Genomic DNA, 23,876 nt, shown 5'->3' with positions numbered 1-23,876 from the left:
TTATTCTCTCTCTCTGATTCATTTTGTGAATCAGACACTGCTTTATAGGTTTGGCCTACAATAGCTCTGTTGAATTTTTCATCCCGTTGCAGAAGCACCGTGTAAATTAACTCAATTAATAGAGACCGTAAAATGTATTGGTAGATGTGTTGTTTTTTTCCCCCCCAGCTGCCTCTTCAGTCTGCACACAGAGACACACCCAGCAGGAGCTTAGAGTCACCAGAGCCCCAGTTCTTTCTAATGGCTGTTTGAAACGTCAGTGAATCAGCGGCTGGGTTCTGCGTGCCGCTGCAGGGGGAGACGTGGAGGAGCGTCTCAAATCTTTATATAGCCTTATCATTAGGATGAGTCAGGTCCCATGGTTCACGCTGTCAGGAACAGTCACCCAGCCTTTTAGGAGCCAGAGATGCACACCACCAATACACACACACACTCATGACGTACACACACACTCTCCCTGCAGGCGGTAGAGGAAGTAGGCTAGAAGTGATAGCTATGTAATTTCAGTCGGATAAATACAAGGGAACCGGGTTATAACGATTAGTTTGGATGCTAAAATCCCCTGACTCCTAACTATGTTGCCAGGTCTGGTTGCGTTCCAGCAGCTTTGCTGAAACCCTAACTCCCAACTCTGTTGTCAGGTCTGGTTGCGTTCCGGCAGCATCTCCAGAACCTGGCACGGACCAAAGGCATCCTGGAGCTGAACAAACAGATGTACGAGCAGATGGGCTCCGGGGAGGAGGGGCTCCATGCAAACCTGCAGAACCTGCTGGACCCCACGCTGCAGGTCAGTACTGTCTCCAAAGTGTCAGGAGAGGATGGAACAGACAGTTCGCAACAATGACAAAAAGCTACAAAGTGGGGATTCTGCTCGTTGTCTTGATTTTTTTTAAATGTATTTTATTTAACCTTTTTATCTAGGCAAGTAATTTAAGAACAAATTCTAATTTACAATGATGGCCTGCCAAAAGGCCTCTTGCGGGGACGGGGGCTGGGATAAGAATAGCTGACGTTGTACATGCTCCTAACCAACTCTGTTATTTGGTTCATTTCTTATTTTTTTAACTTATTTTTAAAATAATGTTGCTGCTACTTTTTCTTATGGCTGAAAATAACTTGTAAATATCAGAACAGCGATTACTGACAACGAACTGGTAGAAGCTTTTTCCTTTAATGAGTCCGACGTGAAAGATATACTGCTTTCCTGCGAACAGGCCCAGATCTGTCATTTCCTTGAATAGAAGACGGAGAAAAAGGGGGCGGAGGTCGGGGCTTCCTTCTGAGAATTTGTAGGCGAGTGAGGAAACCCCCACTGCCATCCGTTCTCTTGGCAAACATGCAGTCATTGGAAAATAAAATCGATGACATACGAGCCAACTACCAACAGGACATTAAAAACTGTTATAGCTTATGTTTCACTGAGTCGTGGTTGAACGACAACATGAACAACATACAGCTAGCGGGTTTTACACTGTATCAGGGATAGAACAGACTTGCCTCTGGTAAGACAAGGGGTGGCGGTCTATGTATATTTTTAAACAGCTGGTTCACAATATCTAAGTAACTCCCAAGGTAGAGTATCTCATGATAAGCAGTAGACCACACTATCTGTATATTTCATATCTGTCCACATACCACCACAGACCGATGCTGGCACTAAGACCACACTCAGTGAGCTGTATACCGCCATAAGCAAACAGGAAAATGCTCATCCAGAGGTGGCACACCTAGTGGCCCGGGAACTTTAATGCAGGGAAACTTATATCCGTTTTACCAAATTTCCCCCAAGCATGTTAGATGTGCTACAAAGGGGGAAAAAAACTATAAACCACCTTTACTCCACACCCAGGCTGCAAGACCAGATGGATTATCAGGACGTGTACTCTGAGCAACCATCAATACAGGACTAAGATCCAATCGTACTACACCGGTTCCAATGCTTGTCGGATGTGGCAGGGCTTGCCAACTATTAGACTACAAAGGGAAGCACAGCCGAGAGCTGCCCAGTGACACGAGCCTACCAGACGAGTTAAATTACTTCTATGCTTGCTTCGAGGCCAGTAACACAAACATGCATGAGAGCATCAGCTGTTCTGGACAACTGTGTGATCACGCTCTCTGCAGCCGTTGTAAGACCTTGAAACAGGTCAACATTCACAAGGCTGCAAGACCAGATGGATTATCAGGACGTGTACTCTGAGCATGCGCTGACCAACTGGCAAAAGTGTCTTCACTGACATTTTCAACCTCTCCCTGTCTGAGTCTGTAATACCAACATGTTTCAAGCAGAACACCATAGTCCCTGTGCCCAAGAACACCTGCCTAAATGACTACCGACCTGTAGCACTCACGTCTGTAGACATGTATTGCTTCGAAAGGCTGGTCATGACTCATATCAACACCATTATCCCTGAAGTCCTAGACCCACTCAATTTGCATACCGCCCTAACAGATCCACAGATGATGCAATCTCTATTGCACTCCACACGGCCTTTTACCACCTGGACAAAAGGAACACCTATGTGAGAATGCTATTCATTGACTACAGCTCAGCGTTCAACACCATAGTGCCCTCAAAGCTCATCACTAAGCTAAGGACCCTGGGACTCAACGCTTCCCTCTGCAACTGGATCCTGGACTTCCTGACGGGCCACCCCCAGGTGGTCAGGGTAGGTAACAACACATCCGCCACGCTGATCCTCAACACGGGAGCCCCTAGGGTGCATGCTCAGTCCCCTCCTGTACTGCCTGTTCACTCATGACTGCACGGCCAGGCACCTCTCCAACACCATTATTAAGTTTGCCGATTACACAACAGACAGCTTTAGGGAAGTCAGAGACCTTGCCATGTTGTTGCGCTGGCACCACCTCTCTCTCTCTCTCTCTCTCTCTCTCAACGTGATCAAGTCAAAGTAGATGATTGTGGACTACAGGAAAAAGGAGGACCGAGCACACCCCCATTCCCATCGACAAGGCTGTAATGAAGCAGGTTGAGAGCTTCAAGTTCCTTGTCCACATCACCAACAAACTAAAATGGTCCAAACACACCAAGACTGTTGTGAAGAGGGCACAGCCACCTTTTCCCCCTCAGACTGAAAAGATTTGTCATGGGTCCTCAAAAGTTTTTACAGCTGCACCTGACTGGTTGCATCACTGCCTGGAATGGTAACTGCTCGGCCTCCGACTGCAAGGCACTACAGAGGGTTGTACGTACGGCCCAGTTTCCTGCCAAGCTTCCTGCCATCCAGGACCTCTATACCAAGCGGTGTCAGAGGATGGCCCTAAGAATTGTCAAAGACTCCAGCCACCCTAGTCATTGACTCTGCTACCGCATGGCAAGCCGTACCGGAGTGCCAAGACTAGGTCCAAGAGGCTTCTAAACAGCTTCTACCCCCAAGCCATAAGACTTCTGAACATCTAATCAAATGGCTACCCAGGCTATTTATTACTTCGACTAACTGGTGCCCCCACACATTGACTCTGTACCGGTACCCCCTGTATATAGCCCACTAATTGTTATTTTACTGCTGCTCTTTAATTGTTACTTTTTTGTGTTTTTAATTATTTATTTAACAGCATTGTTGGTTAGGGCTTGTAAGTAAGCATTTCACTTTAAGGTGAATACCTGTTGTATATTCGGCGCATGTGACAAATTAATATTTGATTTAAAAATGACAAAACACATCACGACGAGAGACAACATGAAGAGAGACCTAAGACATGAACATAGCATGGTAGCAACACAACATGACAACATGGTAGCAGCACAAAACATGGTACTTGATACCATGTCTTGTTTTGACCCCACCCAGCAACACCTCTCCTGACCTCACCAGTGATCTGTTAGCCAGCCAGCCGTTGAATCACAGACTAGGCTGGTTATATAATGTTCCGTCCGGACGAAGAGGTAGCCAATTGTCCCCTTGTTGACAGTCAGTCAACCCCTGGTGCTGCACATAGTGAATGCAGCCATTGTTGTTGAGGTAATATGAGAAAGAGGGAGAGTGACTGAACTGATTCACCGTTGGCTGCTGCTTGTAAACAGGCAACAACGAGTCAATTCAATGGCCCCTACAGAGAGAGCGTGATCAATCTGAATCAGTGCATCCATTTCCCTTGCCCTAGAACAGTGGTTGCTGCGTGTAAACACAAGGCCTGTGTGGTTGGTTGGTTGACCAGAGCTCTGGGCAAATTGGTGCACTCTACAGGGATTGGGAATAGGGTCCCATTTGAGACACATCACTGGTGGTCTAAGGGCTGATTGGCAACATGTCTTGTCTACAAGGTCCCTATAGTTGCTTACCACACAATTACTATACACAGTCAGCATCAATACATTGGCGCTGTATACAAGAGTGGCAATAACTTTACTCAGTGGAGCTTTGTGTGTGTGCCTCCGCTTCAGGGTTTCCTTATACCAGGAAGATTTTAATTTACCGGCCATCAGAGATTTATCGGACCCATATGCATAGGGTGCATAACCCATTAAGACGTCCACCCACGGTGCTCAGAATGACAGTAATCATATTTAGATTATGGTAAGTCTTCTTAATGTAACATGCAACTGCTGTAATGAAGCCAATAAAACGTCATTTGTAGCACGCGCTCCAGCAGGTGTATCTCACTGATCATCCCTAAAGCCAACACCTCATTTGGCCGCCTTTCGTTCCAGTTCTCTGCTGCCTGTAACTGGAACGAATTGCAAAAATCGCTGAAGTTGGAGACTTATCTCCCTCACCAACTTCAAACATCTGCTATCTGAGCAGCTAACCGAATGCTGCAGCTGTACATAGTCTATCGTTAAATAGCCCACCTAATTTTACCTACCTCATCCCCATACTGTTTTTATTTATTTACTTTTCTGCTCTTTTGTACACCAATATATCTACCTGTACATGACCATCTGATCATTTATCACTCCAGTGTTAATCTGCAAAATTGTAATTATTCGCCTACCTCCTCATGCCTTTTGCACACAATGTGTATATACTCTTTTTTTTCTACTGTGTTATTGACTTGTTAATTGTGTACTCCATGTGTAACTCTTGTCTGTTCACACTGTTATGCATTATCTTGGCCAGGTCGCAGTTGCAAATGAGAACTTGTTCTCAACTAGCCTACCTGGTTAAATAAAGGTGAAATAAAAATGTAAAATTTGTGAGAAAACCATCAGGGAAGTTAAATGCGATGGAAACGTATTTTTTTATTTGATACATGGGAATTTAACCGCAAAAGGGATCACGTAAAGCATTTTATTTGCAACAAGTCAATTTGATGGAAACATCGTGAGAAAATGCGCATATTGTCTGTCGCCATTTGGATGGAAGACGTGCTAATGATAAATCTCTAAACTTAGAAAGAAGGGGAATCTAAAGTTGCAACAACTAGGATGGGGTATTAATATGACTAGGATTGTGCTTTTGGACAATGAAAGTTAATGGCAATATAAAAAATGATATGGTCAGAATTTGCCTATGCTACTTTGAAGCAAGGTAAGACTCAAAATGATGTAAAACATTCAAAATGCAAACTGCCTCCAGCTCACATTGCAAAGTGATGGGTGATGCACTGATAGCCTGCCTACCGTTGCCTATGCACTTGAATGGCGAATGGAAGGCATGCTTCAATTACCATTTGAGAAATAAAAATAGTAGCTCTTGGCCTCCCGAGTGGCTCAGCAGTCTAAGGCACATTGGCCCGTCGTTGGCCAGGGTTAGGGGATAGTTTGGCCGGGGGGGCTTTACTTGGCTCCTCGATCTCTAGCGACTCCTTGTGGCAGACCGGGCGCCTGCAGGCTGACTTCGGTTGTCAGTTGAACGGTGTTTCCTCCGACACATTGGTGGGCTGGCTTCCGGGTTAAGCGAGCGGTTGTTAAAAAGCGCGGTTTGGCGGGTCGAGTTTCGGAGGACGCATGACTCTACCTTCGCCTCTCTGAGCCCATTGGGGAGTTGCAGCGATGAGACAAGATCGTAATCAGAAAATTGGGAAGGAAAACGGGTAAAAATTAAACAATCTAATTGTGATAAACTGTTTAATATGCGATTGCATTTAGAATTGTTGCGAAATGACTGGACTTATAAATTGCACGTTTCACTCCAGCAGCAACAAGCTGAGGAGCTACAGCAGCTCTAGCACTGTCTGACAAGTGATATTTAGCTGAAAATAGGCCCTGTATGCTGTGCTCGTGTGATAAATAACAACAATACACATGCCCAAATTTTATTACACAAAATTAGGCAAATTAACCTACAGGCCGATAAGTACGACTGTCAAATTTCCATCAATTAATAACAAGGGTTTTTCATTGGGATTGTTTTTTCTCCCGGTCAATTTGGACACCGACAATTTTATTTAACTGCTTTACATATTTATTTTGCCAAAAGCTGGCAATTACTGGCAAACGGAAACCCTGCTCTGTGTTTGTGTGTGTGCGTAGGCGGTCTGTAACCCAGTGCAGTGTGATTGTGAGTGTAACCTCTGAACTCTGTTTTCAGGGTGAGGCATCTAAGCACGAGGATAACTTAGCTTTATACCATGGTGGTGCCCAGCCTCTACTGTCCCGAAGACAGAGCCTGGAGACACAATATCTCGCACACAGACTACAGGTACCAAAACACGACTCAAATCTAGCTTGTATTTATCAAAATATTTATTAGGGGAGTAATCAATTACAATAGAAAATGGCTAATAATTTGTTTGTATGCATTACTGTACGATTTTCTATACATTTCATTGTAATTTTATACTTGTCAATGTTTATGGATGGCACATTTGAGACTGGTCACCCTCATTCCAACCACAGATAATATTATTGAATCCCTCATATTTCCCACTCTGTCCCTTACAGAAAGCTAGTGTTATGGCTAATGTGAGTCCTGCTAGCTGCCAGCTCTTCTGCAAGGAGAATCCTCGGAGTCTAGAGCAACAGCTGCAGGAGCATAGGTACATTATTAGACTATTCATACTTATCAAACAGATCCCTCCGCCATCTTATTTTCCTGGTTGTCGCTGTAACCTATATGACTATATCTTCAGGTTGCACCAAAAGAGGATGTACCTCCAGAAGCAGACCCACCTCCAAGCCTACTTCAACCAGATGCAGATAGTGGAAGGTTCCTATCCAGGGGACCCAGGGGCAATACACAATCCACAGCAGCAGGGGGCCATGGCTGGGGCCCACCAGCAGCAGGGCAGCTCCCAGGCCTCCCCTCCCTACACCCAGGCCCTCAGCCCCTTCATTGAGCCCAGTGCCAACCTGGTCTACGACCACTACCTGGCCCAGCACTACCCCCACCCTCACCCAGTTTTAATGCCCCCTGCCCTGGCCGGTCAGCTGCAGAACCAGCACCCCGAGGCCCTGGGATACAGCTACCAGCTGTGTGACCAGCAGGGCCAATTCCACACTCCGCAAGAGGCACTTTATCCAGAGCAATACGAGTTCCACCTGGACCCCGGGCAGCCGCACCGGCCTGGCCCAGGAGAGGCCCCTGTTGCCGGATACGAGGGGCTGGCGTTACCCACCGAGCTCCAGGACTCCTTTCTGGACAGTGAGATGGAGACTGTAGACTCGCAGCATGGCTTCCTACTGGTGAACTGAAGCCAGTAGAACTGTGGGAAGAAAGCAGTATTACCGACAGTTGAAAATCTATACAGCATCATGTCGTAGATGTAATGGAGTGGAGTTGGGGGGTCAAGGTACAGGGGAAGTGTTTTTTTTTTTTTTTTTGTATCAATGAATACTATTTTTTTTAGTTGTGGTGAACCAACCTCAGAACCTTTCTACCAAAATCCTCCCGATCTCCCTTCCCACTTCTCTGTTCCCATCAGCCCTATGCAAGGACCCAGGCCTGGAGGCTGCCTGGGTGTGCCAGCATGGATGTGTGGATGGATGTTGCCATGATGGGGGGTGTCACGTGTGAAGTGATATCGCTCCACAGGAATAAAACTGCCTCAAAGCTGACTGCAGCCGCAGCGGCCCCGTCGAGAACAAGTGCTGGACGATGCAAGAAAACTTAGCACAGTTTGGTCGTTTTTGGAAGACGTGCACAATGGAACTTGGCTTACCGAAAGTACAAACCAAACGACAAAGATGCTATTTTGTATTGAAGTAGGCCAAGAACTCTCAAAAACACATTGGGTGTTTTGAAGTAGTAAAAATAATAAACGAACAAGAGACAAAGTAATGAATTAATGTGCACTTGATAAGTGCAGTGTTAATCAATATTTTATTGTAGCAATATTGAAGCAACAGGCTTTTTCCTCACCAGAAAGTCGTACTTTAATGTGTGATGTTTTTGGGGAGAATTCCAGTATGATTGACTCACAGCCAACATATCCACAGTGACCGCTCATCACTGCATAGACCGTGATGAAAAATCAGGAGATAATCTCCCCACTAATACCATTCGCAGCAGATAAAAAAATTAATTGTATAAATCGGCTAGATATTTCCAACAAACTACACATCAGTTTGAGGCCCTTTGCTTCACTAGGAGCTAAAAGGAATACAGTGCCTTGCAAAAGTATTCATCCCCCTTGGCGTTTTTCCTATTTTGTTGCATTACAACCTGTAATTTAAATTGATTTTTATTTGGTTTTCATGTAATCGATATACACAAAATAGTCCAAATTGGTGAAGTGAAAAAAATTACTTGTTTCAAAAAATAAAATGTCAAATCTGAAGTGGTGCGTGCATATGTATTCACCCCCTTTGCTATGAAGCTCCTAAATAAGATCTGGTGCAACCAATTACCTTCAGAAGTCACAAAGTCCACCTGTGTGCAATCTAACTAATTAAGTGTCACATGATCTCAGTATATATACACCTGTTCTGAAAGGCCCCAGAGTCTGCAACACCACTAAACAAGGGGCATCACCAAGCAAGCAGCACCATGAAGATCAAGGAGCAAAGTTGTGGAGAAGTACCGGTCAGGGTTAGGTTATAAAAAATAATAATCTGAAACTTAACATCCCACGGAGCACCATTTAAATCTGTTATTTAAAAAAAAAAATGCAAAGAATATGGCACCATAACAAACCTGCCAAGTGAGGGCTGCCCACCAAAACTCAGACCAGGCAAGGAGGGCATTAATCAGAGAGGCAACAAAGAGACCAAAGATAACCCTGAAGGAGCTGCGAAGCGCCACAGCAGAGATTAGAATATCTGTCCATAGAACCACTTTAAGCCATTACACTCCAGAGCTGGGCTTTACGAAAGAGTGGCCAGAAAAAAAGCCATTGCTTAAAGAAAATAATAAGCAAACACATTTAGTGTTTGCCATTAGGCATGTGGGAGACTCCCCGAACATATGGATGAAGGTACTCTGGTCAGATGAGACTAAAATTGAGCTTTTTGGCCATCAAGAAAAATGCTATGTCTGGCGCAAACCCAACTCCTCTCGTCACCCTGAGAATACCATCCCCACAGTGAAGCATGGTGGTGGCAGCATGCTGGGGGATGTTTTACATCGACGGGGACTAGGAAACTGGTCTGAATTGAAGGAATGATGGATGGTGCTAAATACAGGGAAATTATTGAGGGGAACCTGTTTTGTTTCAGTCTTCCAGAGATATGAGACTGAGACGGAGGTTCACCTTCCAGCAGGACAATGACCCTAAGCATACTGCTAAAGCAACACTCGAATGGTTTAAGGGGAAACATTTAAATGTCTTGGAATGGCCTAGTCAAAGCCCAGACCTCAATCCAATTGAGAATCTGTGGTAAAGTATTTCTGTACACCCACGGAACCCATCCAACTTGAAGGAGCTGGAGCAGTTTTGCCTTGAAGAATGGGCAAAAATCCCAGTGGCTAGATGTGCCAAGCTTATAAAGACATGCCCCAAGAGACTTGTAGCTGCAAACGGGGACTGGGGGTGAAATGTCAGGCACGCCCAAGTTTTGTCTTTCTTGCTTATTTCACAAAAAATATTTTGCATCTTCAAAGTGGTAAGCATGTTGTAAATCAAATGATACAACCCCCCCAAACAAAATCAATTTTAATTCCAGGTTGTGTAAGGCAACAAAATAGGGAAAATGCCAAGGAGGGTGAATACTTTTGCAAGCCACTAAGTCAAGTCCAATCAAATCAGTTTGCTGCACTATTGTTGTTAGGTGAGTTATCTCCAGATTGTGACCTTATACCTCCTGTTATGCAGCTGATGTGGGTCTAACAGTGGGTTTACTGGGTTTCTGAAGTAATGTTTCTCTAACCTAAAAGGTTGCTGTAAAAAATAAGGGAGAAAAATACGTTAGTAACCGGACACTGGATTAATTTTGACAACTTTCGCCATGGCTCTCGACAAGTTTCACCAAGCTTCGAATGAACACAACTTTTGAATCTACTTGAAGCATACAGATTTTTGACGAAGACATAACTCTACTTTTCATTAAATGGGATGAAAAACCGAAGTGTTCGAGGTCAGAGACAAAATCTGCATCTCAAATGGCACCCTATTCCCTCCATAGTACAATGCTTTTGAACTGAGCCCTATTGGCTCTGGTCAAAGTAGTGAACCATATAGGTAATAGGGTGCCATTTTGGACGTAGCCATAGACTGCAGGATTGTCTGTGGAAGTTGAATTACTGGAGCACTTTTACGAGGCGATAAAGGAAATGTAGCTAGAGTGAGATGTGGTGACGGTGGTAGTCAGAATGGTGTTTAGCCTAGTCTGCTGCTTCCCTGGGAGACTAAAACAAAAGTGAGGGACCCATTCACTGTCTTATCTCAATAAGTGGACACGAAACACTTGGTTCTTACAAAGAAAGACCAGCGAGAATAACACTATTGGTTGTTCATTGTGCTTTGTACAAATTAGGGGTTTAGAGACTCTTTAGTGCTCTCAAGATGAAAAAAACATTGTGTTGAGCGTGAAGTGTTCAGTGTGCCTTTTTTAAACTTTGTTTTGAATTAAGATAAGAATATTTGAGCTTTTCTGGTTTTAATTCCGTTCTGTTTTTATTTTGGGTTATCCTTTCCGGAAATAAGTAGTCCCAGGTTTTACAAAGGTACAAAACCAAAGTCCCCTCAGAAGTTTCCCTGTACAACCCCACCATGTGGAGTTAGGAGCTTCTTGGTTTTAGCTTCTTGACAGTGCTTTTTTTGGTCAATCAGTATATGCCATTTAAAAAGTATTATAGCAATATTTAAGTAATAGTTGAAAATATACAGAAAATAATGAAGATTAGTAGTGGATGTGTTTCAGTATCATAATTGCACCTCCTGCTGACAAACACCTGTTGTTAGAACATCCAATTTTATATTTACCTTCATTGATGTTGACCACACATAAGCTAACTTGCTGTTGAGATTAAAAAGGTTTATCGAACAACTTGTGTGAGTATCTTGATCTACTTTTTCCCCCCAAATAATCTGACTATGTACTCTTGGGTTGAATCCAATGATGAATACATTTACGTCCATGGTTGAATTATAGGCACTGTCATTCTCCAAAACAGGTCACTATTTGAGATTCCATTACAACAGCCCAAATAGGGACATCAACGGATCCTCAACTGTATCAGTGTGACACGTAGCCCTTTTATCATAAACAGTTGAGTCACAGTACATGAGCCTGAATTCATTTCAGGAACTAAATCCAAGGTCTCAAAGGCCATCCATTATCAGTTATCAGCACTTTATTACCTGTTCAACATCCAAATTGATTGGTAATGTGGCATGTGTTTTGTAAAAACTCTCAAATAGATGGGTATGTGGCATCATTACTGTGTTGATAAATATGTTCAGGGTTCTTATTAACACCATTGACTCAGTCCTAGTTATGTGAGTAATCAATGGCATAGTTGGACCAGAGTTAATGGTCTAAACTTTATGGATTGAAATGTCTGCCCTCACAAGCACAGCACATTTGTCATCTAGATGTGGTGTAAATCGGGGCCTGTATTCATAAAGCTGCTGATCTAGGATCATGTCCCCCGTCCATATAATGATTCATTCACATGATCTTAAAGGCCAAACTGATCCTGGATCAGCACTCCTACTCAGATACTATGAATATGGCCCAGGAATGGGTATGAATAGATAGAGCATCTCAGACAGTGAAATGTTCCACTTTTCCTAAAGGCCTCTACATGACTATAGCCTATATCCCTCTTGGTTCTCTTGTCTGGAATTCAATCAGGATCCCCTACAGGAGTTCTACTCATAACTGAACTAGTTCCCATTCCCTTTGGTGTCGGTCTAGGTTGCTAACTGTTGTCAACACAAACACGGCCCAAGCGTCATTGCTTTGGAGGTTATTTGATTAGTTCAAGCATTGCTCCCATTTCTCGGCAGATGCCCTTGATATAAGTTATCTGGGTATGGATCAACAAATGAAGCTCCCCGGGAGCTGAAATGAGTGAACCAAGAGATGCCATGTCCTCCCACTAGTGCACTCAACTCTACTGTATCCTATTCATACCAGTGCATTAGAGTGAGTCCGCCGAACTATGACTGAGGACCTCCCCATAAGTGGATGATGAGATCACTTGGTCTTCAACCTATCCTTATTCCCAGTACAGATTGAGCTAATGTCCCAGTCAAAGCTTCGTCCTAGTCCTTAGAACTTGAGCAGGAATACAGTTAATCAAATCAGGCCTGTAATCCCATTCAGACAAGTTACAGCTTCAGGTAACACCAACATAAAGTGTCTTGATAGGGCGTTGGGCCAGCACAGCTTCAATGCACATTGGCATAGATTCTACAAGTGTTTGGAACTCTATTGGAGGGATGCAACAAAAATGTTCCATGTTGAGATTGGTGGAAGCTCCGGGCAGCCGAGCAGAAATGGAGGAAAACTCGCCTCCCTGCGGATCCTTTCACTCCCTCCTCTCTACATTTTCCTCCTCTGTCTCTGCTGCTAAAGCCACTTTCTACCACTCTAAATTCCAAGCATCTGCCTCTAACCCTAGGAAGCTCTTTGCCACCACCTCCTCCCTCCTGAATCCTCCTCCCCCTCCTCCCTCTCTGCAGATGACTTCGTCAACCATTTTGAAAAGAAGGTTGACGACATCCGATCCTCGTTTGCTAAGTCAAACGACACTGCTGGTTCTGCTCACACTGCCCTACCCTGTGCTCTGACCTCTTTCTCCCCTCTCTCTCCAGATGAAATCTCGCTTCTTGTGACGGCCGGCCGCCCAACAACCTGCCCGCTTGACCCTATCCCCTCCTCTCTTCTCCAGACCATTTCCGGAGACCTTCTCCCTTACCTCACCTCGCTCATCAACTCATCCCTGACCGCTGGCTACGTCCCTTCCGTCTTCAAGAGAGCGAGAGTTGCACCCCTTCTGAAAAAACCTACACTCGATCCCTCCGATGTCAACAACTACAGACCAGTATCCCTCCTTTCTTTTCTCTCAAACTCTTGAACGTGCCGTCCTTGGCCAGCTCTCCCGCTATCTCTCTCAGAATGACCTTCTTGATCCAAATCAGTCAGGTTTCAAGACTAGTCATTCAACTGAGACTGCTCTTCTCTGTATCACGGAGGCGCTCCGCTCCGCACTGCTAAAGCTAACTCTCCTCTGCTCTCATCCTTCTAGACCTATCAGCTGCCTTCGATACTGTGAACCATCAGATCCTCCTCTCCACCCTCTCCGAGTTGGGCATCTCCGGCGCGGCCCACGCTTGGATTGCGTCCTACCTGACAGGTCGCTCCTACCAGGTGGCGTGGCGAGAATCTGTCTCCTCGCCACGCGCTCTCACCACTGGTGTCCCCCAGGGCTCTGTTCTAGGCCCTCTCCTATTCTCGCTATACACCAAGTCACTTGGCTCTGTCATAACCTCACATGGTCTCTCCTATCATTGCTATGCAGATGACACACAATTAATCTTCTCCTTTCCCCCTTCTGATGACCAGGTGGCGAATCGCATCTCTGCATGTCTGGCAGACATATCAGTGTGGATGACGGATCACCACCTCAAGCTGAACCTCGGCAAGACGGAGCTGCTCTTCCTCCCGGGGAAGGACTGCCCGTTCCATGATCTCGCCATCACGGTTGACAACTCCATTGTGTCCTCCTCCCAGAGCGCTAAGAACCTTGGCGTGATCCTGGACAACACCCTGTCGTTCTCAACTAACATCATGGCGGTGGCCCGTTCCCGTAGGTTCATGCTCTACAACATCCGCAGAGTACGACCCTGCCTCACACAGGAAGCGGCGCAGGTCCTAATCCAGGCACTTGTCATCTCCCGTCTGGATTACTGCAACTCGCTGTTGGCTGAGCTCCCTGCCTGTGCCATTAAACCCCTACAACTCATCCAGAACGCCGCAGCCCGTCTGGTGTTCAACCTTCCCAAGTTCTCTCACGTCACCCCGCTCCTCCGCTCTCTCCACTGGCTTCCAGTTGAAGCTCGCATCCGCTACAAGACCATGGTGCTTGCCTACGGAGCTGCGAGGGGAACGGCACCGCAGTACCTCCAGGCTCTGATCAGGCCCTACACCCAAACAAGGGCACTGCGTTCATCCACCTCTGGCCTGCTCGCCTCCCTACCACTGAGGAAGTACAGTTCCCGCTCAGCCCAGTCAAAACTGTTCGCTGCTCTGGCCCCCCAATGGTGGAACAAACTCCCTCACGACGCCAGGACAGCGGAGTCAATCACCACCTTCCGGAGACACCTGAAACCCCACCTCTTCAAGGAATACCTAGGATAGGATAAGTAATCCTTCTCACCCCCCCCTTAAATGACTTAGATGCACTATTGTAAAGTGGCTGTTCCACTGGATGTCAGAAGGTGAATTCACCAATTTGTAAGTCGCTCTGGATAAGAGCGTCTGCTAAATGACTTAAATGTAAATGTAAATGTAAATGTGGAAAATGCGGTCTCTGGCACCGCTCCAGGATCTCCCATAAGTGTTCAGTTGGGTTGATCTGGTAACTGAGACAGCCATGGCATATGGTTTACACAGTTTGTCAAACCATTCAGTGACCACTCGTGCCCTGTGGATGGGGGCATCGTTATCCTATGCGGGCATAGCCATGGTAGCCAAAATAATGGCCCGCCCAGCATTTTTATACATGATCCTAAGCATGATGGGATGTTAATTGCCTAATTAACTCAGGAACCACACCTGTCTGAAAGCACCTGCTTTCAATATACATACAAAATTATGTGGACATTCCTTGAAGTTAATGGATTCTGTTTTTTCAGCCACACCCATTGCTGACAGGTGTATAAAATTGAGCAGACAGCCATGCAATCTCCATAGACAAACATTGGCAGTAGAATGGTCTTACTGAGGAGCTAAGGGACTTTCAATGTGGCACCGCCATAGGATGCCACCTTTCCAACAAGTCAGTTTGTCAAATTTCTGCCCTGATAGAGCTGTTCCGTGTAAGGGTTGTTATTGTGAAGTGGACATGTCTAGGAGCAACAACGGCTCAACAGCGAAGTGGTAGCCTGTTTCAGCATGAAAAGGCCCCTGTGCACAAAGCGAGGTCCATACAGAAATGGTTTGGAAGAACTTGACTGGCCTGCACAGAGCCCTGACCTCAAACCCATTGGACACCTTTGGGATGAATTAGAACGCCGACAGCGAGCCAGTGACAGACGTGACTATGCAAGGTTGTTATTTCTAGGTCATGTGCAGGCCGGGATTAGGGTCTCTGACCGTCTGGTGACCAGATCAAGTAGAACAACACTAAGACTGACGGAGACCTACACTGACTGCTGCCCATCAGTTACGCAAGATCCTTCTTACATGGAATGAGAGCATATGCTTGGCCATGACTTATGTAATAATGATAAGAAAACACATCATGCCTATTGATCCGGGTGCCCTTAATTTGATACAGTTGTAGGATTAAATATTAAGCAGTCAATATTATATGGTTTATTCACACAGAGTTAACTATAATATATTGAATTTGTCCCTCACAGAAACAGGCAAGACACTTCTACTTGTGATGGTCGAGTGGGCGGGATAGAATAGTGCGTAAGAGAGAAAGGACATATTGAGGGCAAGTTGACTTTAGGAAAATGAAAAAAAGCTTGTTTCCCTGCGTCTTCTATGTTTCGTCTTTTGTCACTGTGAGAGAAACCAACCGGAGGGCATCTCTTCCCCCACTGAGCTGAAGTACCTTTGCTGAATCCTGTCATGAATGACTTTATCTAGTTTCAGAAGAGACAGCTGCATTGTTTTAGTTTCATCAAAGTTTGCAGCAGTTCTGTTTGACGGCTTCAAATATTAGTATCCAAGAGATTATAGAATCCATAACTCCTCAATTCAGAAGCTCTGGTCTTCCTATAAGAATTATGGCTAATAATATTAAATCAAACATACTTTTAAAAAGGTTCTGTTTAACTGTTACTTAGGCTACAATCACAGTAAATCCTGACATAAATCTACTTTTGGCAATCCAATGCAGAGGATTATTCCATCAACCTCCAAACTGAACAACGTCCAGATGTGACATCTTCGCTCCAGGCTCCCTATCATGCCATTAAACCACCAACACTCTCTGTCCTCGCGTACAGTACTGTTATGCTACCATGTGACGTAAAGACTAACCAATGCATAACGTAACAGCGATGAGCTATAAATCGGGGGTGGCCCGCGGCTTGGGTTGGTTATGTATGCTGATTGGAGATTGAGAGATTTAAAAAAGCGCTCCCATTCTAACGGACGCTCTCTCATGCGATAGCTCTGTTTAGTGTTTGAATGCCTGAGTGCTCTTTATGTAACAAAGGGTGTTTGATGTGCTGCCAAGGTCTTCCCTTGTATAGCCCTTGTGTGACAACCAAGTGAGTGGTAAATAAAGAACAATCTACCTAAAAAATGAATTCGCCCTCTGCTAACTGCTGCATATGAAGGACAACTTGAAACTTTCATTCACTATGCTGCTGCAGAGGGCCAAGTCAAAACTTAAAATTTAAAAAATCACAGTCCTCAATAGACAATAGGGAGTTGTAAAAATGCTATGTCCACTCCTTTCATCCAGGCCGTGCTGTTGCACAAATGTGAAAGTCCTCTATCTGCAATGGATTGAATTCCAGAATCATCATACCATTCACCTTTTCTCATTTGACGTCATCTAAGTGAAGTTGTAATAATAAATAAAAAAAACTTTCGTCCCTAAATTGACATTGAGGTGCTCATTACAACAATTTTGCAACAGATTCTTATTGGACAAGTTCAGGTATTGTACAGTTTGCTTCCTAATGAGGGCCAGTTCAGCATCAGCAAAGAACATTCTGACAGATGTATGATCCACCCAGAACAAATATGATTCTGTCATCATGTAGAATACAAAACGTGTCAGCTTTATTTATTATATTTCTAGCTGCAACATGTTATTATTTATTTAACTCGGCAAGTCAGTTAAGAACAAATTCTTATTTACAATGACGTCTTACTCTGCCAATGCTGGGCCAATTGTGCACCGCCCAATCACAGCTGGAAGTGATGCAGCCTGGATTCGAACTAGGAGTGACGCCTCTTGCACTGTCTTAGACCACTGCACCGCTAGGGAGCCCCAATATTCTGGGGCACTTTTCCCAGACAAGGGCAATAGGCTCAAAGGGATAGTTTAACCAAATTACAAAATGACATTGGTTTCCTTATCTTGGGCTGGACTCAATCCATAGCGCTGAAGAGCTGCACAACAGGGCGATAGAAAATTAAAGGCAATGTCCCCGCATTAGCAGAGACTCAATTCGCGGTAAACGCTGCATATGTCGGCTCAATTGGAAATTACCTTTAAATTTTGATCATGCTAGAACGCTGAACTTCAGCAGTAAGGTTTGAATCCATCCCCTTGTAAGTGGTCCATCGACAAAACCAATGTGTAATTTTGTGTCCAGGAAACTTTAATTTGTGTCCAGGAAACCAAAACCAGCCCCTGAACGATTCACCTGTGAACATGGCCTACCCACTGGCCAGACATCATTTCAACATCTAGTTTTGATTTACATTTGGTTGAGATGTTAAGTTGCCAACTAATGTGAAATCAACAAAAACATTCACCATGTCATTGGATTTACTTAAAAAGTTGGGTGAAAAAGATACCAAATTGCCTTAAATTGATGACTTTTTGCTAATCCAATCAGTTTTCCACATTGATTCAACGTCAGGTGTCATTTTTTGGTTGAAATAACGTGGAAACAACGTTGACGCAGCCAGTTTTTGCCCAGCCTACATCACAGATTTTCCCACTTACCTCTCTGATCAGCAGCAGGCAGGGTTGACATGAGGTGTAAGTAACATTCGGCTATAGCTCTGGTATAGCTGCATGGTGCCAGTTATATTTCAGTTATATTTCATCTTCAGAGCAGTTGCCATTCCATAATGCTCAAACATGAGCAAGAACATCTGAAAACAATTGAACATAATGGGTCTCCATGAATGGGCTGGAGATAGCTGAGCTGATCACTGAGAGAGCTGTGCAAATACACTTTGAAGCACTGACACATGTGGATGGATAGGCTACCAGGTCTCCACATGGCCCAGGCATGGATGGACATCTGGGGAGAGAAGGGAAGCAGCTGGCTTGACCCTTACTGCTGTTAAGAGGGCCAGCAGCCCATCTGGTCATCCATCTTAACCAATAGACCAGAGGGTGATTCAATTCCAGGCCTGCTGGTTTTCATTATTTCCTTCTAATCGGGGACTGATTCAGACCTGGTGGTGAGTGAACTACCTGGCCAATCAATTACATGATTTCATTAATTGATCAATTCATCAACCATTAGCCCTTGAGGCCCATAACTGAAAGCTCTGCATTGAATGTCAGATTAAAACTTTTTATTGAGTTGGTTATTTTGTTATTGAACGTTTTTGAACTTGTTGTTGAGCTCTACTATATACCGTATCTGGTTGCATGATTCAGCAGCAATTGCAAACTATTTTACAAACACTGTCTGCATCCCAAATGGCACCTTATTCCCTATAGTGCACCACTTTTGACCTGGGTCCACAGGACTCTGGGTGATTCTACAGAAGTGGGTCGCCGCTAGTTAACACATATAACCGGTCAATTCAGAAGAATGCTGAAAAAAACTGTTCCGGGGTGTGTTGTAATATGGAGGACTGGCAAGCCAGCCTATTCCCTATAATGTAAACAGAAATACTGATGCTGTCATCAAGGCAAAGGGTGGCTACTTTATTAAAGAATCTCAAATATAAAATATTGTTTGATTTGTTTAACACTTTTTTGGTTACTACATGATTCCATATGTGTTATTTCATAGTTTTGACGTCTTCACTATTAGTATTCTACAATATAGAAAATAGTAAAAAATAAAGAAAAACCCTTTAATGGGTATGTGTGTCCAAACTTTCGACTGGTACTGTATATATATTTTAAGACCGCCTGATTGGGTGAGCCAGAATTCAATCTGGCAGGGCCCATGCTGTGGCTTCGCCTCTGATTTGTATAACATGTGTAGATCTCATGTTCTCCTTTGAGATCAATCATACCCTACCACCCCCTCTCCCACATCCCCCTTTTTTCTCCCACATCTCCCTAGTTTTAATGTCTTAACTATTATTCTACAATGTAGAAAATTGTAAACATAAAGAAAAACCCTTGAATGAGTAGGTGTGTCCAAACATTTCTCTGGTACTGTACAAACTTTCCTAACCCTAAAATGTGCCTAAATAATACAACATCAGAGTATTTTTTTATCTAACAGTTAGTGATGCAATATGCATATATTTAGATGGCTTTTTTTCATTGATCCCTATTTTCTGAACCTGTTCTCATAATGTATTCTAGTCTGTCGACAAAATTCAAATGAAAGGTACACCGTATTTAAAGGCATAAATAAATGTACTTAAAACCCTATTGAGGAAATCTGTTGGCCAGCAAGTGGGGGTTTTTAGTGGTTGAATTAAATGTATTCAGTAGACGCAAGGGAACCATGCCTGCAAAGCCTGGTACACTCCTGCATAAGGTAAGTCTGAATGCCAACTACTGAGAAGTGCATAGGAAAGGCATAGATTTTTTTAAGTCGAAAACTGCTGAAAACCCTCCCACTTGCTGGCCAAAAGATTTTCTCTCGTGGAGTTTCCATTCAATAGGGTTTTCAGTACATTTATCTAAAGCCATCCCTTTAAATGTGGTGTACCTTTAATTAGAATATATGAAGAGAACGGTTCAGAATATTAGGGATAAATTAAAGAAAGCTATTTAAATACATGCATATTCGTCTCCTTTTCGCCGCGAATTGGTAGGTTAAAAAATACTCTGATCTTCTATGTTATTTAGGGTTAGGAAAGTATTGATGAATAATACAAAAACAGGTTTGGAGAGCCTTAAAGCACAAAATATATTGGTGAATCAAAGACAGTGGTTTGATTCATCCTGAAAGTTGCCATATTCAATTGTTAAATACATGAAAAGTGTCAAATTAGGGTTGAATATTAGTCCTATAAATCTACCCTAATAATCCTCACTAATTATGGAAGTGTGATGACAACAGTCGTCGTGAACTGTGCGCCAGGATCCAGGTTTAAACTGCTATGTACAGTGCATTCAGAAAGTATTCAGACCCCTTCCCTTTTTCCATATTTTGTTACGTTACAGCATTATTCTAAAATGGATTAAATCAAAATTTGTCCTCCTCAATTCACACACAATACCCCATAATGACAAAGAGAAAACAGCTTTTTAGAATTTAAAACAGAAATACCTTATTTACATAAGTGTTTAGACCCTTTGCTGTGAGACTCAAAATTGAGCTCAGGTGCATCCTGTTTCCATTGATCATCCTTGAGATGTTTCTACAACTTGATTGGAGTTATAACCAAGACATGAGGTCGAAGGAATCTTCCGTAGAGCGCCGAGACAGGATTGTTTTGAGCCACAGATCTGGGGAAGGGTACCAAAACATTTCTGCAGCATTGAAGGTCCCCAAGAACACAGTGGCCGCCATCATTCTTAAATGGAAGAAGTTTGGAACTACGAAGACTCTTCCTAGAGCTGGCTGCCCAGCCAAACTGAACAATCGGGTGAGAAGGGCCTTGGTCAGGGAGGTGACCAAGAACCCAATGGTCACTCTGACAGAGCTCCAGAGTTCCTCTGTGGAGATGGGAGAACCTTCCAGAAGGACAACCATCTCTGCAGCACTCTACCAATCAGGCCTTTATGGTAGAGTGGCCAGACGTAAGCCACTCCTTAGCCAAAAGGCACATGACAGCCCGCTTGGAGTTGCCAAAAGGCACATAAAGGACTCTCAGTCCATGAGAAATAAGATTATCTGGTCTGATGAAACCAAGATTGATCTCTTTGGCCTGAAATGCCAGGTGTCTTATCTGGAGGAAACATGGCATCATCCATACAGTGAAGCATGGTGGTGGCAGAATCATGTTGTGGGGATGTTTTTCAGCAGCAGGGACTGTCCGACTAGTCAGAATCGAGGGAAAGATCAATGGAGCAAAGTACAGAGAGATCTTTGATGAAAACCTGCTGCAGAGCGCATTCAGGACCTAAGACTGGGGTGAAGGTTCACCTTCCAACAGAACAACAACTATAAGCACACAACCAAGACAATGCAGGAGTGGATTCGGGACAAGTCTCTGAATGTCCTTGAGATGCCCAGCCAGAGAGTGAATGGGCAAGACAAAAATATTTAAGTGCATTTGAACGGGGTATGGTAGTAGGTGCCAGGCACACCAGTTTGAGTGTCAAGAACTGCTACACTGCTTGGTTTTTCACACTCAACAGTTTCCTCTGTGTATTAAGAATGGTCCACCACCCAAAGGACATCCAGCCAACTTGACACATCTGTGGGTAGCATTGGAGTCAACATGAGCCAGCATCCCTGTGGAACGCTTTTGATCCCTTGTAGAGTCCATGTCCTGATGAATTGAGGCTGTTCTTAGGGCAAAGGGGGAGGGGTGCAAACTCAATATTAGGAAGGTGTTAATGTTTGGTATACTCGGTGTCAATGTACGTGAGTACAACTGACGATGGCTACCGATAGTGGCTAATATTTAACGGGATACAAATTGTAAAAAATACAGTGCGAAGTCCAGCCATATATGTAAAACTTTCAATAAATAAAAATCATCTTGATTTGTTTTGGCGCTATACTATACATTTACACATGGCTACAGAAGTCTATAGCTTGGGTCTCCATATTTTATCGCAAGTTATAAGGCCAGCGTTTCATAAACTTCACTGTGGAAAAGGTGATATGTTGGTTAGATATGCTTCAGTTTGCTGCCACATCTGATTTAACTTCTCCAGTGACAAAATAGATCTAAATCAATTGTCATTTATATTTACAATCCCCTTATCCAAAACAGTTTACCTAGCTCTTATGCATTTTTAAATTACAGTGCATGGAGAATGGTGTTGTTTCTATCGGAAAAAAATTAAGTAGAGGTTGTGCCACTTTCAACGGTGGCTCAACTTTATTAGTTATGTTGCGCGCAAAGGTCGTGGAATGATGAGGGAATTAAGTCTAAATCCGAATACGGCGTATCTGTAGTCACCTCCGCCACACCTTCATTTGCATGCTTAAGTACAGTCAGAACACGCTTAGAGGGAAGTGCATACCAAATTAATTACACCCACCCGTTAATACGTGCTAAACTCAGGTCAGAATTAAGGGCTTTAGCGTGCTAGGCTAAACTTCTCTGCTGTCCTGGTCCCGTGGCTATCATATAAGAGCCTGAAGCAAGCCAGCACGCATACTCTGTGTGACAGAGCAGAGCCCCCCCCCCCTTTTCAGCATATCACAAAAGATACAAAATATCAGCATAGTATAAATGTATTTTAAGTTAGCATTGGAAATTCCCCTTACTGAGCTCAGTACCTAGTCAATATAATCACAGAAAACCTTTATGTCACCTCAATGAAAGTTAACCACATCAATAATGTGCTAGTTGGGTTGTGATCGTTTTGCTGCAGGCTACACACATTATCATGATGAAACTGTGTGAAATGATATCCAATGTCATAACCCTCGTTGGACTGAAAACGGAATATTGTCGCTGTATGTGTAATAGCATAGCAAGAAACATAGGCTAGTATAACACGTGTTAACCTGTTTCATTACATGCATCATATTATACTCAGAGATGACATAGCTGCATATCTTTTTTTTTTGCACGTCTCCTCTTTCCTAAACTGGGCTACCTGATGGATTAGACCTTTTCTTATCCATTTGTGTTGATTTGGCACTCGAGCATCAATACATTACTCATCCCCCAACACTGTCAACCAAGAGTCAAGACTAAATCAATTCACCATTGTGTGTAGACTGGTTTTAATACTACTCGTTAACAATTTCGCACAAACCAGGAAAAAAAATGCAACATGTCAAACTATATATTCACAGTATTATGAATGAATTGTGGTTTATTTGGGAGCATTTCATAGTGTGACTGATTTTAATAATTGCATTAGTACTGTACAAAGTTAGAGGTGCACTATTTGATAGATTCCCCCTACAGTACCCCGGGCTTCAAAGCGGGGAGTTCTGAGGTCAACCTACCCCCGCCCCATCTCAAACTTCTAAGTAGGAGACCTTCCCAAGCAGTAGCCTGCCTAGCTCACAAACTAGAATCAGGGTGCCCACTCCAATAAGGTTAATTGACTCAGTCCCACAAGGTGACATATCATTGATGTGACGTTCAAATGAGCGATAGAAAACCGATTGCGCAAATGTCACCATTCAGAATTTTTGTGCGGGCTCATGGCCCTGGCCGGTGACATGGCTGCCCATGTCACCGATACCTAAATCCACCACTGGAGTAGTCTTTAATCTTGCTCATTACAGTGCTGCTGTGCAACATCATTTCGCGGACTACTTTAAAAGGTAGCAAAATCTGTAAACTCCTTGGGTGTGCAGACAACTAAACAGCTACAACACTAAAATGCAAAAGGTTATATTGTAAGGTTTCTAGAGTAAAAGAACATCAGTAAACAACC

At 43.8% G+C, this 23,876-nt stretch overlaps 1 protein-coding gene across 1 annotated transcript in view; it reads left to right on the top strand.

Moving 5' to 3' along the window:
* The window catches only part of LOC135546048 (serine/threonine-protein kinase SIK2-like), a 57,723-nt gene extending 46,394 nt beyond the window's left edge, over window positions 1-11,329 (top strand). The window contains exons 12-15 of the mRNA XM_064974147.1: window positions 642-787; window positions 6,495-6,605; window positions 6,848-6,942; window positions 7,036-11,329. Of these exons, the coding sequence (XP_064830219.1) occupies window positions 642-787; window positions 6,495-6,605; window positions 6,848-6,942; window positions 7,036-7,597 (914 nt within the window). The 3' untranslated portion in view covers window positions 7,598-11,329. The remainder of the gene's footprint in view (window positions 1-641; window positions 788-6,494; window positions 6,606-6,847; window positions 6,943-7,035) is intronic.
* The last annotated feature ends 12,547 nt before the right edge of the window (window positions 11,330-23,876 follow it).

Source organism: Oncorhynchus masou, chromosome 9 (genome assembly GCF_036934945.1).
Source record: "Oncorhynchus masou masou isolate Uvic2021 chromosome 9, UVic_Omas_1.1, whole genome shotgun sequence".
NCBI lineage: Eukaryota > Metazoa > Chordata > Actinopteri > Salmoniformes > Salmonidae > Oncorhynchus > Oncorhynchus masou.
Note: the sequence above shows the minus strand (reverse complement) of the source record. Positions and strands in the feature narration are given on the sequence as shown.